This window comes from Geotrypetes seraphini, chromosome 16 (genome assembly GCF_902459505.1).
Source record: "Geotrypetes seraphini chromosome 16, aGeoSer1.1, whole genome shotgun sequence".
NCBI classification, from domain to species: Eukaryota; Metazoa; Chordata; class Amphibia; order Gymnophiona; family Dermophiidae; genus Geotrypetes; species Geotrypetes seraphini.
The window spans coordinates 12,597,924-12,611,461 of NC_047099.1; the positions used below are offsets into that span (position 1 = coordinate 12,597,924).

The following is a 13,538-nucleotide window of genomic DNA, read 5'->3' on the forward strand; positions in this document are numbered from 1 at the left end:
GCCCACGTCCTGCCCAACTCCCACCCTCAACACGCCTTCCGAAACGCCCCGTTTAGCTTTGGTCATTCAGCGGCACTATAAAGGCCTAGGTCATTTAGAAATACATCCAAAACCCATTCTTGTTATCGGCACGTGGACATTTTTGAGAAATGTTCGTCCAAGTGCCAACTTAGGCCAGTTTTTGGACGTTTTTCTCTTTTAATTATGAGCTCCTTAGCCTATAACCATAAAGCTCTATGACCTCACAATGCAAATATTAAGAGCCTTAACTTACAACAATAATGCTCTATGACCTCTCACTGCAGGTGTGAAGAGCCTTAGCCAATAGGGAGAAGGTGGGTGCCTTGGATGGGCCATTTGGCCTTTATCTGCCTTCATGTTTCTATACGAAAAGCAATGCTTCATACAATTCGAATGCTATAACATTCACAATATATCAGAAAAATGCATTCAAAATGAACTTTGCAGTACAGACTTTTAAAAGGTGGAGAAAAAGACCTCGGTGTCACGTTGGATTAAGTAGAAAACACTATCTCCTCCAGACATATCAACTTCAAACAACAGTATGAAGATGCAGACACATCCTCGGTCATAAAAAAAACCTCTACTTTTTATTACTTCTTTGTTTAAATTTTTAGCAAAATATTTTCTTATATCAGAGAACAAACTTCAAAATAGCATAATGGCTACATAATAGTCCAGCTAAATCAAAAAAGAAGTTTAATTTATCTGCTGTTGGAGTCTCCTTCACACAGGTCGGCAGGAGAGAAAAAAAGGAAATGCCGGGCTTTCCTCCTCTGACACCGGTGATTTCTTAAACAGCGAATATGTCAAAACAGTGAAGTCAGCGGGACTTCGCTGTTTTGACAGAAATCGCCGCTGTGAGAAGAGGAAAGCCCGGCATTTCCTGATTTTTCTCCTGCTGACCTGTGCAAAGGAGATTACAAAAGCAGATAAGTTAAGTATTTATGTTCTCTCTCTCTCAGTGTTAGTGTTCTCTCTCTCTCTCAGTCTTAGTGTTCTCTCTTTCAGTGTTAATATTCTCTCTCTCATAGTGTTAGTGTTCTGTCTCTCTCAGTGCAAGTGTTAGTGTTCTCTCTGTCTCAGCGTTAGTGTTCTGTCTCTCCCAGTATTAGTGTTCTCTCTCTCAGAATTCAGGTGTTCTCTTTCTCTTAGTGTTAGATTTCTGTCTCTCTGTGTTAGCGTTCTGTCTCTCTCAGTATTCAAGTGTTCTCTCTCTCTCTCAGTGTTAGTGTTCTCCCTCTTTAAGTGTTAATGTTCTCTCTTTTAGTGTTAGTGTTCTCTCTCTCTCAGTGTTTATGTTCTCTCTCTTTCATTGTTAGTGTTCTCTCTGTCTCAACGTTAGTGTTCTGTCTTTCCCAGTGTTAATGTTCTCTCTCTCTCTCTCTCTCTCAGTGTTAGTGTTTTCTCTCAGTGTTTAAGTTCTCTCTTAGTGTTAGTGTTCTGTCTCTCTCACTTTTACTGTTCTCTTTCTCTCAGTGTTAATGTTCTCTCTCTCAGTGTTAGTGTTCTCTCTCTCTTAGTGTTAGTGTTCTGTCTCTCACTGTTAATGTTCTCTTTCTCTCAGTGTTAATGTTCTCTCTCTCTTAGTATTAGTGTTCTCTCTCTTAGTCTTATTGTTCTCTCTCTCAGTGTTAGCGTTCTGTCTCTCTCATTATTCATATGTTCTCTCTCTCTCAGTGATTATGTTCTTTCTCTCTCAGTGTTAGTGTTCTCTCTCTCATTTTTAGTGTTCTATCTCTCTCAGTATTCATGTGTTCTCTCTCTCTGTGTTTCTGTTCTCTTTCTCTCAGTGTTAGTGTTCTCTGTCTCAGTGTTATTGTTCTATCTCTCTCAGTATTCATGTGTTCTCTCTCTCTTAGTGTTAGATTTCTGTCTCTCTGTGTTAGCGTTCTGTCTCTCTCAGTGTTCAAGTGTTCTCTCTCTCAGTGTTAGTGTTCTATCTCTCTTAGTGTTAATGTTCTGTCTCTCTCACTGTTCAAGTGTTCTGTCTCTCTTTGTGTTAGTCTTCTGTATCTCTCACTGTTCAAGTGTTCTGTCTCTCTTCTTCTTAGTGTTCTCTCTCTCTCTCATTGTTAGTGTTCTGTCTCTCTCAGTATTCATGTGTTCTCTCTCTCAGTGCTATTGTTCTCTCTCAGTGTTAGTGTTCTCTCTGTCTCAGCATTAGTGTTCTGTCTCTCCCAGTGAACAGTCCATTGGGGCCTCTAACGGAGCGTGGGAGCACTGCTCCGCCCCTCCCCGAACCAGAAGGGGATCCTACAAAGACCACAGTGCCAATGGCGCGCTACCGTTCGGCGTGCCAACAAAGGTGCCTGCGCCTTAGTGAGTGCCTTCGTGAAACGTCCTTGGAAACAATTGATTTGCAGCAACCACTGGATTATAACCTCGCCTAGACCTCCTGATCTCCCGGAGTTCCTGTCACTCTCTGCCGAACTTGTCAACTCCTCAAGCATACTGCATGTGACTCCGACTCTGAACCCATAGAACCCTTCAAGGCAGGTAACTGTACCCAGGCCACTGTATAATTATATATTTAGTACAAGAGCCTCTCAAATCGTCTACAAGGCAGGCAATTTGCTGTATAACCATCCTACAAATGCATAATTTGTACAAATGACTCTGGCAAAGAGCCTTAAAGCACCCCTTACGGCAGATATCTTCTGTCTGACTATTGTACAATTGTACAACCTGCATATTCCGTATAGGCTAATTTGTAATTGTACAACTCACAGGTATCTTACTAGCTGACTATTGTTCAATTGTACATTCTGTTCAACTGACTCTGGCAAAGAGCCCTAAAGAACCCCTTTCCGCAGACAACTTGCTGTCTGACTATTGTACATCTGTACAACCTGCATATTCTGTATAGTCTAGCTTATACTTTTACAACCCACAGATAACTTACTAGCTGGCTATTATACAATTGTATTTTCCAATTTATTTCCCCAATATGGCGCTCCTTTACCATAGCCTGAGCATACTACTCCTCGCCTTACACTTAATCGGTTTAAGAAGTAAGGCTACCGCCCTCCCTTACCTACTCCTATTCCCCACCTACTACTCGGCAGTACGTAGCTTCAAGCCCAAACCCCCAATAGCTCAATACATGACTCCCCATGATTACCCAGATTCTAGCCGTTCAGCGATCCCAGTCCTTACAACTCTCCACAGACCTTCCAGACTGTTCATCAAAAAAGACCGAGTACTAAAAAACTTAGCTCCTTCTCATTCCTTCCCCAACGTCCCATTATGTCACTCTAACCTTAGAGGATCCTACCTAAATATAAGATCTATGAGGAACAAATCCCAACTAATTTATGACTGCTAACTGACAACAATCCGGAGTTCGTCCTACTAATGGAGACTTGGCTACTCTCGGACGATGACATTATCATCCAAGAATGCCTCCCCCCTAACTTCAAAATCCTATCCTGAGCAAGAGAAAGAGGCAGGGGTGGAGGACTGCCAGTAATCTTTAAAGACAACTTAAACTGCTTCATTCTAAGCTTTAACTCCTCCTCCAACTTGGAAATCTTCTCTCTAAAACTACATTCAGAACTCCTAGCAGACTCCCTAACAATCACTCTAGCCTATATTCCTCCAAAAAAATGGTCCTCAGCTAAAAAAGAATTTTACGAATTCCTGTTAACCAATTCTCTAACAGGCCCTTATAACCTCCTATGAGGAGATATAAACTTACACCTAGAACATTCAGATCATCCAGAAACTACAGAATTCTGGTCCTTTCTAGGTTCACTAGGCTTCCCAAACTCACCCCCGGTAACAACTCATAAGAAAGGCCACCAACTGGACCTGGTAATGCTGTCCTCAACAAACTCGATAAATCCCACAATTCAATGGAAATCAGAAACCTGGTCTGATTCACTATGGTCAGACCATAAAATATGCAACTTCGAACTCGAATGGCAATGGAAAACAACCTCTACCACATTGAAAGTTAAGAACAGACCCACTAAATTTCACACCAGTAGAGGCAAGATTAACCCCATAGAATTCTGGTCTCACCACGATATTATTCACAACCAAGACGAAGATATCAATCAATTCATGAGTACCTGGATCCGCACCAGCACCCACATTCTAAACAAAGTGGCCCCTCTGAAAAAAAGAAGGATAAGACCTAGAAACCTAACAGGCTGGTTTGACCTAGAGCTCCTAGAGATAAAGAGAGATTTAAGAAGGTTGGAAAGGAAATGGTCAAAATCAGGAACCCCAGAGACTAGAGACGCCTGGCGTCAAAGAAAAGAAAAAAGCCTTCTATGCCCACAAAATAGGTAATACCTCCATAAACAGCAGCAAGCTGTTTAAACTTGTCAATGACCTGTACGATACTCATTCCCACACGATCCTGGTTGAAGAATCCACAGTTACAGTAGACAATCTAACCGATTTTTTCAACTTAAAAATAAAAAAATTAAGACATGCCTTATCAAACCCCCAAGACTCCCACTGGGACTACGCCATCTCCCACAACCCAGATGCCTCTAAAGCCGACATGAGTTGGTCCAACATCAAGGAGTGTGACTGGCAAACATTTAATAGGCTCTACAACAAGTACGCAAAATCATATTGCAGATTGGACCCATGCTCCTCAAATGTGATGAAAGTGGCCCCTATCAACTTTAAAGCCAAACTACTAGACTGGGTCAACCTACAACTATCCATTGGCAAGTTTCCAAAAGACTTGGGTCAAATTGTAATAACTCCTATAAAAAAGAACACCAAAGAAACATCCAATAACATGTCCATTTTAGACCTATCGCAAACATCCCTCTGACGGCTAAATTAATTGAAGGTCTGGTAAACGCTGAACTTAATACCTATCTAGACAAATTCAACTTACTACAGAATAACCAATCAGGTTTCAGACCTGGCTTCAGCACCGAAACAATTATGGCCTCTCTCCTAAACCACCTACATTCCCTTCTCAGTCAAGGCACCAGTGCTATGATTCTGCAACTGGACCTAAGTTGTGCCTTCGACCTAGTTGATCACACCATCTTAATGAACTGTTTAGAATCCCTAGGCATCACAGGAAAAGCTTACAACTGGTTCCAGGGATTCCTCGAGTACAGATCCTATCAGGTATTCAAAGAAGACAAACTCTCCCACAGCTGGAATAACAACTGTGGCTTACCCCAGGGCTCTCCACTGTCCCCGACCCTGTTCAACATCTACCTTATCACATTGGGACACCTGCTACAAAGACTAAAGCTCAATTTTTACATTTACGCTGACGACATCACGGTAGTCTTACCACTAACCTGTCTGTCGTCAGACTTTATCACTCTCCTAACCGACACCCTAAATCAAATAGAGCTGTGGATGACGGCCTTCAAACTAAAACTTAACACAGAAAAAACAAAATTCTTCCTGGCATCCCCCAACGAAAAGGTAAAAGATAACACGATCCACGTGAATGGCCGAGAATACGAAATTGACCAAACCATAAAAATACTGGGAGTTACACTAGACAAACACCTAACCCTGGAAAAGATACATATCTACTGTTCAAAAAAAGTATATCAGTCCTATGGAAGCTCCGCACCATTAAAAAATTCTTTGATGAATCGTCCTTCCGATTACTGGTTCAATCATCCATCTTGAGTACGCTGGATTACTGCAACATTAAATATCTAGGAGCCTATAAAAAGACACTTAACAAGCTGAGATTAATTCAGAACACTGCGGTCCAGCTAATCTTTGGTTTAAAAAAATGGGAACATGTCACCCCATACTTCCAGATGCTCCACTGGTTGCCGGTGGAATCCAGAATACTCTTCAAGTTTGCCTGCATCAGCTACAAAGCGGTTTTTGGGATGCTACCAACTTACCTCGCCTCTCAATTCATCCTCAACACCTCTAATAAGAGCTCCTGCAGAATAAATCTCTTTAATTATCCTCCCCTGAAATCATGCCGTTACAAAAAGTTCCTAGACAGAATGTTATCATTCCAGGCAACCAAACTGAACACATGGCTCGTAAAACCCATACTCTGAAGACCCATCTATTTAACAAATTCTAATCCCACTTCATGTCCAATCCCTCCAACTTTCCTCTTCTCAATCCCCTTCTCCCTAGATTTTAGATTACTCATGCTCTTCCCTTTAGTAATTGTATTCTAACCCAAATCGTTTTTCCTTGTATCAATCTTCGACTATTCACATCTTTAGATTCAAAACAACTTGGTTCTCTTCCATTTGTAACTTGCATCCCAGTTCAAGCTGTTTTTTCTCCTCACTTCACATACTCACTGTATGTATCTTGTTGTAAACCACTTTGAACTTATGGTATAGCGGTATATAAGAAATAAATTATTTATTAAACTTCTTTTTTTGATTTAGCTGGGTTATTATGTAGCCATTATGCTATTTTGAAGTTTATTCTCTGATAGAAAATATTTTGCTAACATTTTAAACAAATTAATAAAAAGTAGAGTTTTTTTATGACCGAGGATGTGTCTGCATCTTCAAACTGTTGTTTGAAGTTGATAGGTCTGGAGGAGATAGTGTTTTCCACTTACCCCCTCGTTTACTAAGGTGCACTATGCGTTTTAGTGTGCGCTAAACACGCGCTAAACGCTTAGCGCACCTTAATAAATGAGGGCCTTAAACCAACGTGACACTGAGGTCTTTTTCTCCTCCTTTTTAAAGTCTGTATATAGTCTCTGTACGGCACAGTTCATTTTGAATGCATTTTTCTGATATATTGCCTATGTTTCTATAACCATAAAGCTCTATGACCTCACAATGCAAGTGTTAAGAGCCTTAGACTATAGGGAAAAGAGGCAATAGTGGATGCTATGGATGGGCAGACTAGATGGACCATTTGGTCTTTATCTGCCATCATGTTTCTAGGTTTTTATGCATAAATCACCTCTTATAAGATTGAAAAATGTGTAGAACCCAATTGCAAGCGTTTTATGTACTTGCAAAGTAGGCATTAGGCAGAGTTAGGCAGAGATGAATATTTGCACGACCACCTTAACTCCCTAGTAAAAAAATGCTTTTTCAATCTTCACATGTTAAGGAAAGTGAGATCCTGCTTCCATCAACAACACCTCGCTGTCCTCGTACAATCCATCATTCTTTCCAGACTGGATTACTGTAATTCCATCTACTTAAGCCTAACAAAGAAAAGCCTTCTTAGACTTCAACGGATTCAGAACACCGCGGCTAAACTAATCTTCGCAAAAAGCAAATTTGACCACGTCTCCCCGCTTATGTCTAAGCTTCACTGGCTCCCAGTAATCCTTAGGGTCCACTACAAATGCGCCTGCCTAACCTTCAAATCTTTACACGGCATCCTTCCTCCCCTTTTTCCACTATCTTGGAACTCCTCGAATCCCAACACCACCAGATCCACTCAAAAATTCAAACTATCCTTCCCCTCTTTAAAAGGCATATCCCATTCAGGAAAATTAGGGACATCCATCGTCTTCAGGATCACCGAACTGTGGAACAGCTTTACTGTCCCATTTCGGAGTCTAGGCTCCCTCCAACTCTTCCAAAAACATTTGAAAACTTGGCTTTACTCTAAAATATAATTGACCTCTCCCTATTCAATATACTAAGTCCCTCTAAACTTTCTCTTTACTAAGTCCTTCTACTTTCGTTGGAGTTCCTTCTATATCTATTCCTGTAAACCGTGTCGAGCTCTACTTCTGTGGAGATGATGCGGTATACAAATTAAGGTTTAGTTTAGTTTAGTTTATTTTCTATCTTATAAGTACGCATATAAAAATAGATGCACCAATGTATAGCCTGCATGGAGAAGGTATAACTTCATACCCCAGGTTGTATACAGGTTTTTTTAGGCCTCTTACGTGCATATCAGGGTATGGATTTTCACAGCCAGCGAAAAAAAAATCATAGCCAGTGAGGGCAATTCCTAAAGGCAATTCTGTTCAGACAGCAGAAACTTCCACCAGCCCCCCTATACATACACACTCCTGATTCTGTATTTGGTGACCAAAATTGCATGCTCAAATTTGGGCATGCACCAAATTTGTATATGACATTTAATTGAGTACTAATACTCAATTATTGGTGTTAGTTGGCAACAAATTAGATTTGGGTGTGCAGCTTGCTATGTGCTATTCCAGTGTTCTTCAACCTTTTGACACCTATGGACCGGCGGAAATAAAATAATTATTTTGTGGACCAGCAGTTGAAGAACACTGGGCTAAGTTGTGGGCCAGACCCCACCCATCTCTGCCCAATCTCCGCCCCAGATCCCACCTGCATAAATTGTAACCATTTTTTCCATTCATTTTTCATATATACACACACGCACATACTCACAATATAATCTTATTAACAACACATTATGGTTAACCACAAAATTAATCTACACAAAGCACACTGTATGCTTCTCAACATTCATTCCTACCAGAACACCTAACCCCTATGCAAATACAGGACCAAAAACTAAAAGTAATAATATATACAAATCCTAAGATGCAAAACTCTGCATGCAGAACAACCCCAGAGAAAAAGAAACAAATGCATTTCTTCCTGAACACTGCAAAATACAGACAGTAGATGTAAATTCTCAGAAATGACACAATTCAATCACTAAATTTAAAAGTAAAATCATCTCCCCTAACTTTGTTGTCTCCCTCCCTCCATGCTGTGCTTTACCTTTTGGCCTGCTCCTGTCTGGCCATTTTATGTTGCCCCCATTGTTATCTTCGGGCCAGCTCCCTCTTCCTCACTGACGCAGTGCACAAAGCCATGGGCAGCGGCTCCTCGCGCACATCCCACGTCTCATCAGGAAGCCTTCCCTCTGATGTCAGAGAAAAGGCTTCCAGTTCAGGTGCAGGACACGCGTAAGAGCACTGAGAAAGAGGGAGCCGGCCCAAAGATTACGCTGCATCGATCGCACCGCGGACCGGCGATTGAAGAACAATGTCTCAGGCCCGATGCACTTGCTGGCCCTGTGGACAGGCAGGAAATTTCTGCGGACCAGCACCAGTCCGCGGACCGTCAGTTGAAGAACACTGCTATTCTATGAGGATGTGTGTGCAAATCTTTAGTGCACAACTAAAAAAGGGATGTGGCCATGGGAAAAGCATGGGTGGGTCAAGGGCACTCACTAAAGATATATAAGGGGGTGCTGAAAAGTGGTTGGTTGGGCTGAGAACTTTCACCACCCCCTCTATTTATCTGATCTGGCAAAATGGGTCCCGTCGGGGCAGGCTAAAAAACCTCTGTTTGCTAAAGATAAGTAATGATTTCTTAATGTTATAAAATAACAAGTGAAATAATAATAATCATATTGATAACAGTGGGACTGCAGCTGAGCACTAGGGAGGAGGTGGAATGATTGAGACTCTGAATCGATTAGGCTTGCTATTACACATTGGTGTCCTAAATCAAGCGGGTTTCTGAGACCCTTTACCCTCCTTACCTATAGTAGACATTTGATGGTTGGGATCTTCTGTATTTGTGGATGGTTTCCAGGTAATCCCATTTACTATCTTCCTTGCCATATCAACGACTATTTTTAGGATCCCCTGGCAATGATAGGCGCTGAATATGTAGGCCATGGTTTTCCGGGCCTACATTTCTGCCATCTGTTTTTGCATCGATCGCACCCACATAGGCGCTTGAGGCGCAATTCTTTAACCAGCGCTGTCATGTGATTGACACGTGATTGGCGGCTGATTTTAAGGTTGATGCCAACATGGGCACTGGTTAGAGAATCCGGGCATTTCTGCCTACCAAATAGAATACTGTAGAAACTCATCCGCTAATGACCACATACCATTAGGAAAATTCAGCCATTTTATCCATGCACTAAAAATGGTTTTGGTGCCTGGGAATAACCCATATAAATGCACACTAAAGCAGGTTGGCAAAAGGATCCTCAGATCTTGTAACAAAAGATGTTCTACCCCCCTCACCAATGCCAAAATGACCACGGGACTCCTGAGCACACCCTGCAGTAAAGCATTTTAAAGTGCAGTAAGTGTTTGCTAATGCTTACTGCAGTTTGATGAATGGACTCCTTGATTTTTTCAGGATGTTGCACTTTTTGAAAAATGTAGGTCAATTTTTTTTCCGCTATGGCAGAGTATCCAAGAGATCAGTTTATTGCTGCTGCTCTCATGAGCACAGGCGGTTTTATCTGATATCTTATCCGCCTGGGACCCCTGATGAAGGCATGTTTACCGAAACACGGACCGTCTTTTGGTTCCTTTGGTTTGGTTCAAGGTGGTAACATTAACCGCAATCTTGATTTTGTTTTAATAAATTTAGCCTGCATCTTTGTACAGCTGTCTGCAGTTTTCTTTGTTTCTGGTCAATTTTAAAGACAATCCAAAAAAAAAAAAAATGGAGGTACTGGAGTGTTAAGATTATGTAGGGATCATAAGACTTTAAATAATAATAATAATAATAACAGTTTATATACCGCAATACCGTTAAGTTCTATGCGGTTTACAGAAGATTAGTGGGGTACAAGTTGAGTTGACGTACAAGTTGAGTTAACTTAAGGGATGTGGGAACAATGGGGAGAAAGGGCAAGAGATGCTTATTTTTAAAGTTAATGAGATTTAATTCTACAGATATGGGTGGTTTTAAATCTTAAGAGTAGAGTAAGGTTGAGGAGGAAGAATTTAAACTTATGATAATGTTTCATTGAAATGTTTCTACCAATTTAACCATTCCTGTATGTTGGTAACTACGTGTTATTGTGTTGTTTGTTTTCACAATTATGTACACCGCTTAGATTTAAGCAGTTTATCAATTTTAAAAATAAATAAACCTTAGCCTATATGGAAAAATGTCAGGATCCATCAAAAATGGACACATTTGTGTACTTTAATCAAACAAAGCATTTGTCTGTCTCTTTCTTGCTCTCCATTCACTTTTGTCTGTTTCTTTTTCTAGTTCAGTGAAGGATTATGTTCCTCTACTAAAGTGTCATGCTCACAATAATTTGCACATTGTGCTAAATGGCATTATGGACATTTTTTTGATTTTCCATTAAAATAATATTTGTGAAAAAAAAAACCAAAACCCTACTTTCCTTGAAGTATAAATTGCATTCATAAACCGATTTAAAGCATAGAATTATAACTTCAAGGAATGTTGGGTTCTTTTCATGATATCCTCTATCGGTTGAACAAACTAACAGATGACACCAGAGAATCAAACTCTAGTGACTGAATTTATCTTGCTGGGATTCTCAGACTTCTCTCTGCCAGCACGATGTTTACTGTTCTCTCTTTTTCTCAGTCTTTACATTCTCACTTTGTTGGGGAACATGCTCGTCTTTCTGATTCTAACAGTAGAGCCTCATCTCCACACCCCTATGTACTTCTTTCTCAGAAACTTGTCCATCATAGAAATCTGCTTGATCTCCACTACTGTACCCAGGATGCTGATAAGCCTGCTAATTGAAGATAAGAGTATTTCTATCCTGGGCTGTGTCCTGCAGATGTATTTCTTTCTTTTTCTGGCGACTGTGGAGTGCTTTTTTCTGGCTGCCATGGCTTATGACCGCTACGTGGCCATATGCAACCCTTTACATTATACAACAGTCATGACCAAACGGAAATGCAACATGTTGGTAGCATTGCTATGGGTTGCAGGAATGCTTTTCTCAGCAGGAAGAACTAGTTTTGTCTTCTCACTACCCTTCTGTGGGTTAAATGTTTTGGATCACTTCTTTTGTGACATTTCACCAGTTTTGCGCCTGGCATGCTTAGATACTCACACCAATGATCAAGTGACAGTGATATCAGGTGTGATGATTATTGTCCTACCTTTCTTGTTAATTGTGGCCTCTTATATTTTTATCCTCTCCTCCATCGGGAAGATCAGCTCTTCTGAAAGCAGAGAGAAAGCCTTCTCTACCTGCACAGCTCATCTCACTTCTGTCACCTTGTTCTATGGGGCGGCCATGTTGACGTATCTACAGCCTCGTTCTAGCTCTTCTGCAGATAGGGACAGGCTCTTTGCCTTGTTCTATGCTATAGTGATGCCCATGCTGAACCCAATGATCTACAGCCTACGAAATAAAGAAGTGAAAGGAGCTCTTACAAGAAGATTCAGCAGGAATAGATATGTGTAGGGACTGTAACACCTCAAACTTATTTCTTTTGCAATATGAACTAATTATTTTTTTATGTCTGGCACCATAATTGGTCACAGGGAAAGACAAGCATAGGAACAATCCACACACAACTTAGACACAAGTGCTTAGGCCTGGTTTACATTGACCTAAATGTTGCATCTAAATATAGTCACACGTAGAAGCAGTGGCGTAGTAAGGGTAGGAGGTGCCTGGGATGGTAGCATCCCCACCCTCTTCTTCACTCCCCCTCTCCTTCTCTGCCTCCTTGCCATGTGCATGTGCCCTTTCCATTCCCCCACTCCTATTTAACTTCCCTGGCACAAGCAGCTTCTCCAACTTGCTGCCCACACCATCCTCGGCTCTCCCTCTGACGTCACTTCCTGGTCACATGATCAGGAAGTGACATCAGAGGGAGAGCCGAGGCTGGCACGACCAGCAGGTTGGAGTTGTTGCTCATGCCAGCAAAGAGCTAGAGTATGGGAGAAGGCATACCTGTGGCAGGGAGGGGAGTCAAGGAACAGGGCAGAGAAGAGGAGAGGTACTGGTGCTGGTGCCCCCACCAAGACAGCACCTGGGGTGGTCCACCCCCCACCCCCTTACTACACACTGTTTGAGAGTACAAAGCGTACTCGTACACAGTGATTTGTGTGGCACAGTGGTTAAAGCTACAACCTCAGCACCCTGGGGTTGTGGGTTCAAACCCATGCTGCTCCTTGTGACCCTGGGCAAGTCACTTAATCCCCCCATTGCCCCAGGTACATTAGATAGATTGTGAGCCCACCAGGACAGACAGGGAAAAATGCTTGAGTATCTGAATAATCTCATGTAATCCGTTCTGAGCTCTCCTGGGAGAACGATATAGAAAACTGATTAAATAAATATATATATACTAGTTGTTTAGCCCGTTACATTAACGGGTGCTAGCAGCCCTTCTCCCTTACTTTTACCTCCTCCCTGTCCAGCATCACCTCCCTCCCTTTCCCTGCTCCCCCCATATAGCAGTAGCCCTTCTCCTTTTATCTCCCTCTGTCCAGCAGCACCCGTCCCATTCCCTGCTCCCCCTGTCCAGCAGTAGCTCTTCTCCTTTACGTCCTGCTCCCCCCCTGTCCAGCAGAAGCCCCAGGAAAAGAGTGAGGATCGCAGGACCAAAGCTTTTACTCCAATCCTCTTGATGTCTGACATCCAAGTAAGGGAAATCCACTCTCCCCACCTCCTTGCTCCTGCTGCACTTCCTCCTCGGCTATACACACGCACACACACACACTTACATACAGCTCTCCGGCTCCTCATGCCCCTCCTCCACCTTCCGTTTCTTTGGCGAGGGCCAACATTTTCTTTATTTTCTTTTGTTTTCTTTTCGCGTGTTAGCCGTAGTGCCATAGGAGCGCGTCTTGGTGCGGGCCAGGCTCTGG

The 13,538-nt window shown here is 42.0% G+C and overlaps 1 protein-coding gene across 1 annotated transcript; it reads left to right on the top strand.

The window, feature by feature from the left end:
- Positions 1-11,184: 11,184 nt before the first annotated feature.
- Positions 11,185-12,123, top strand: LOC117350642 (olfactory receptor 5V1-like). Its single transcript, XM_033925069.1, has one exon. The coding sequence runs from the start codon at positions 11,185-11,187 to the stop codon at positions 12,121-12,123; it is 939 nt and encodes a 312-aa protein (XP_033780960.1).
- Positions 12,124-13,538: the final 1,415 nt, after the last annotated feature.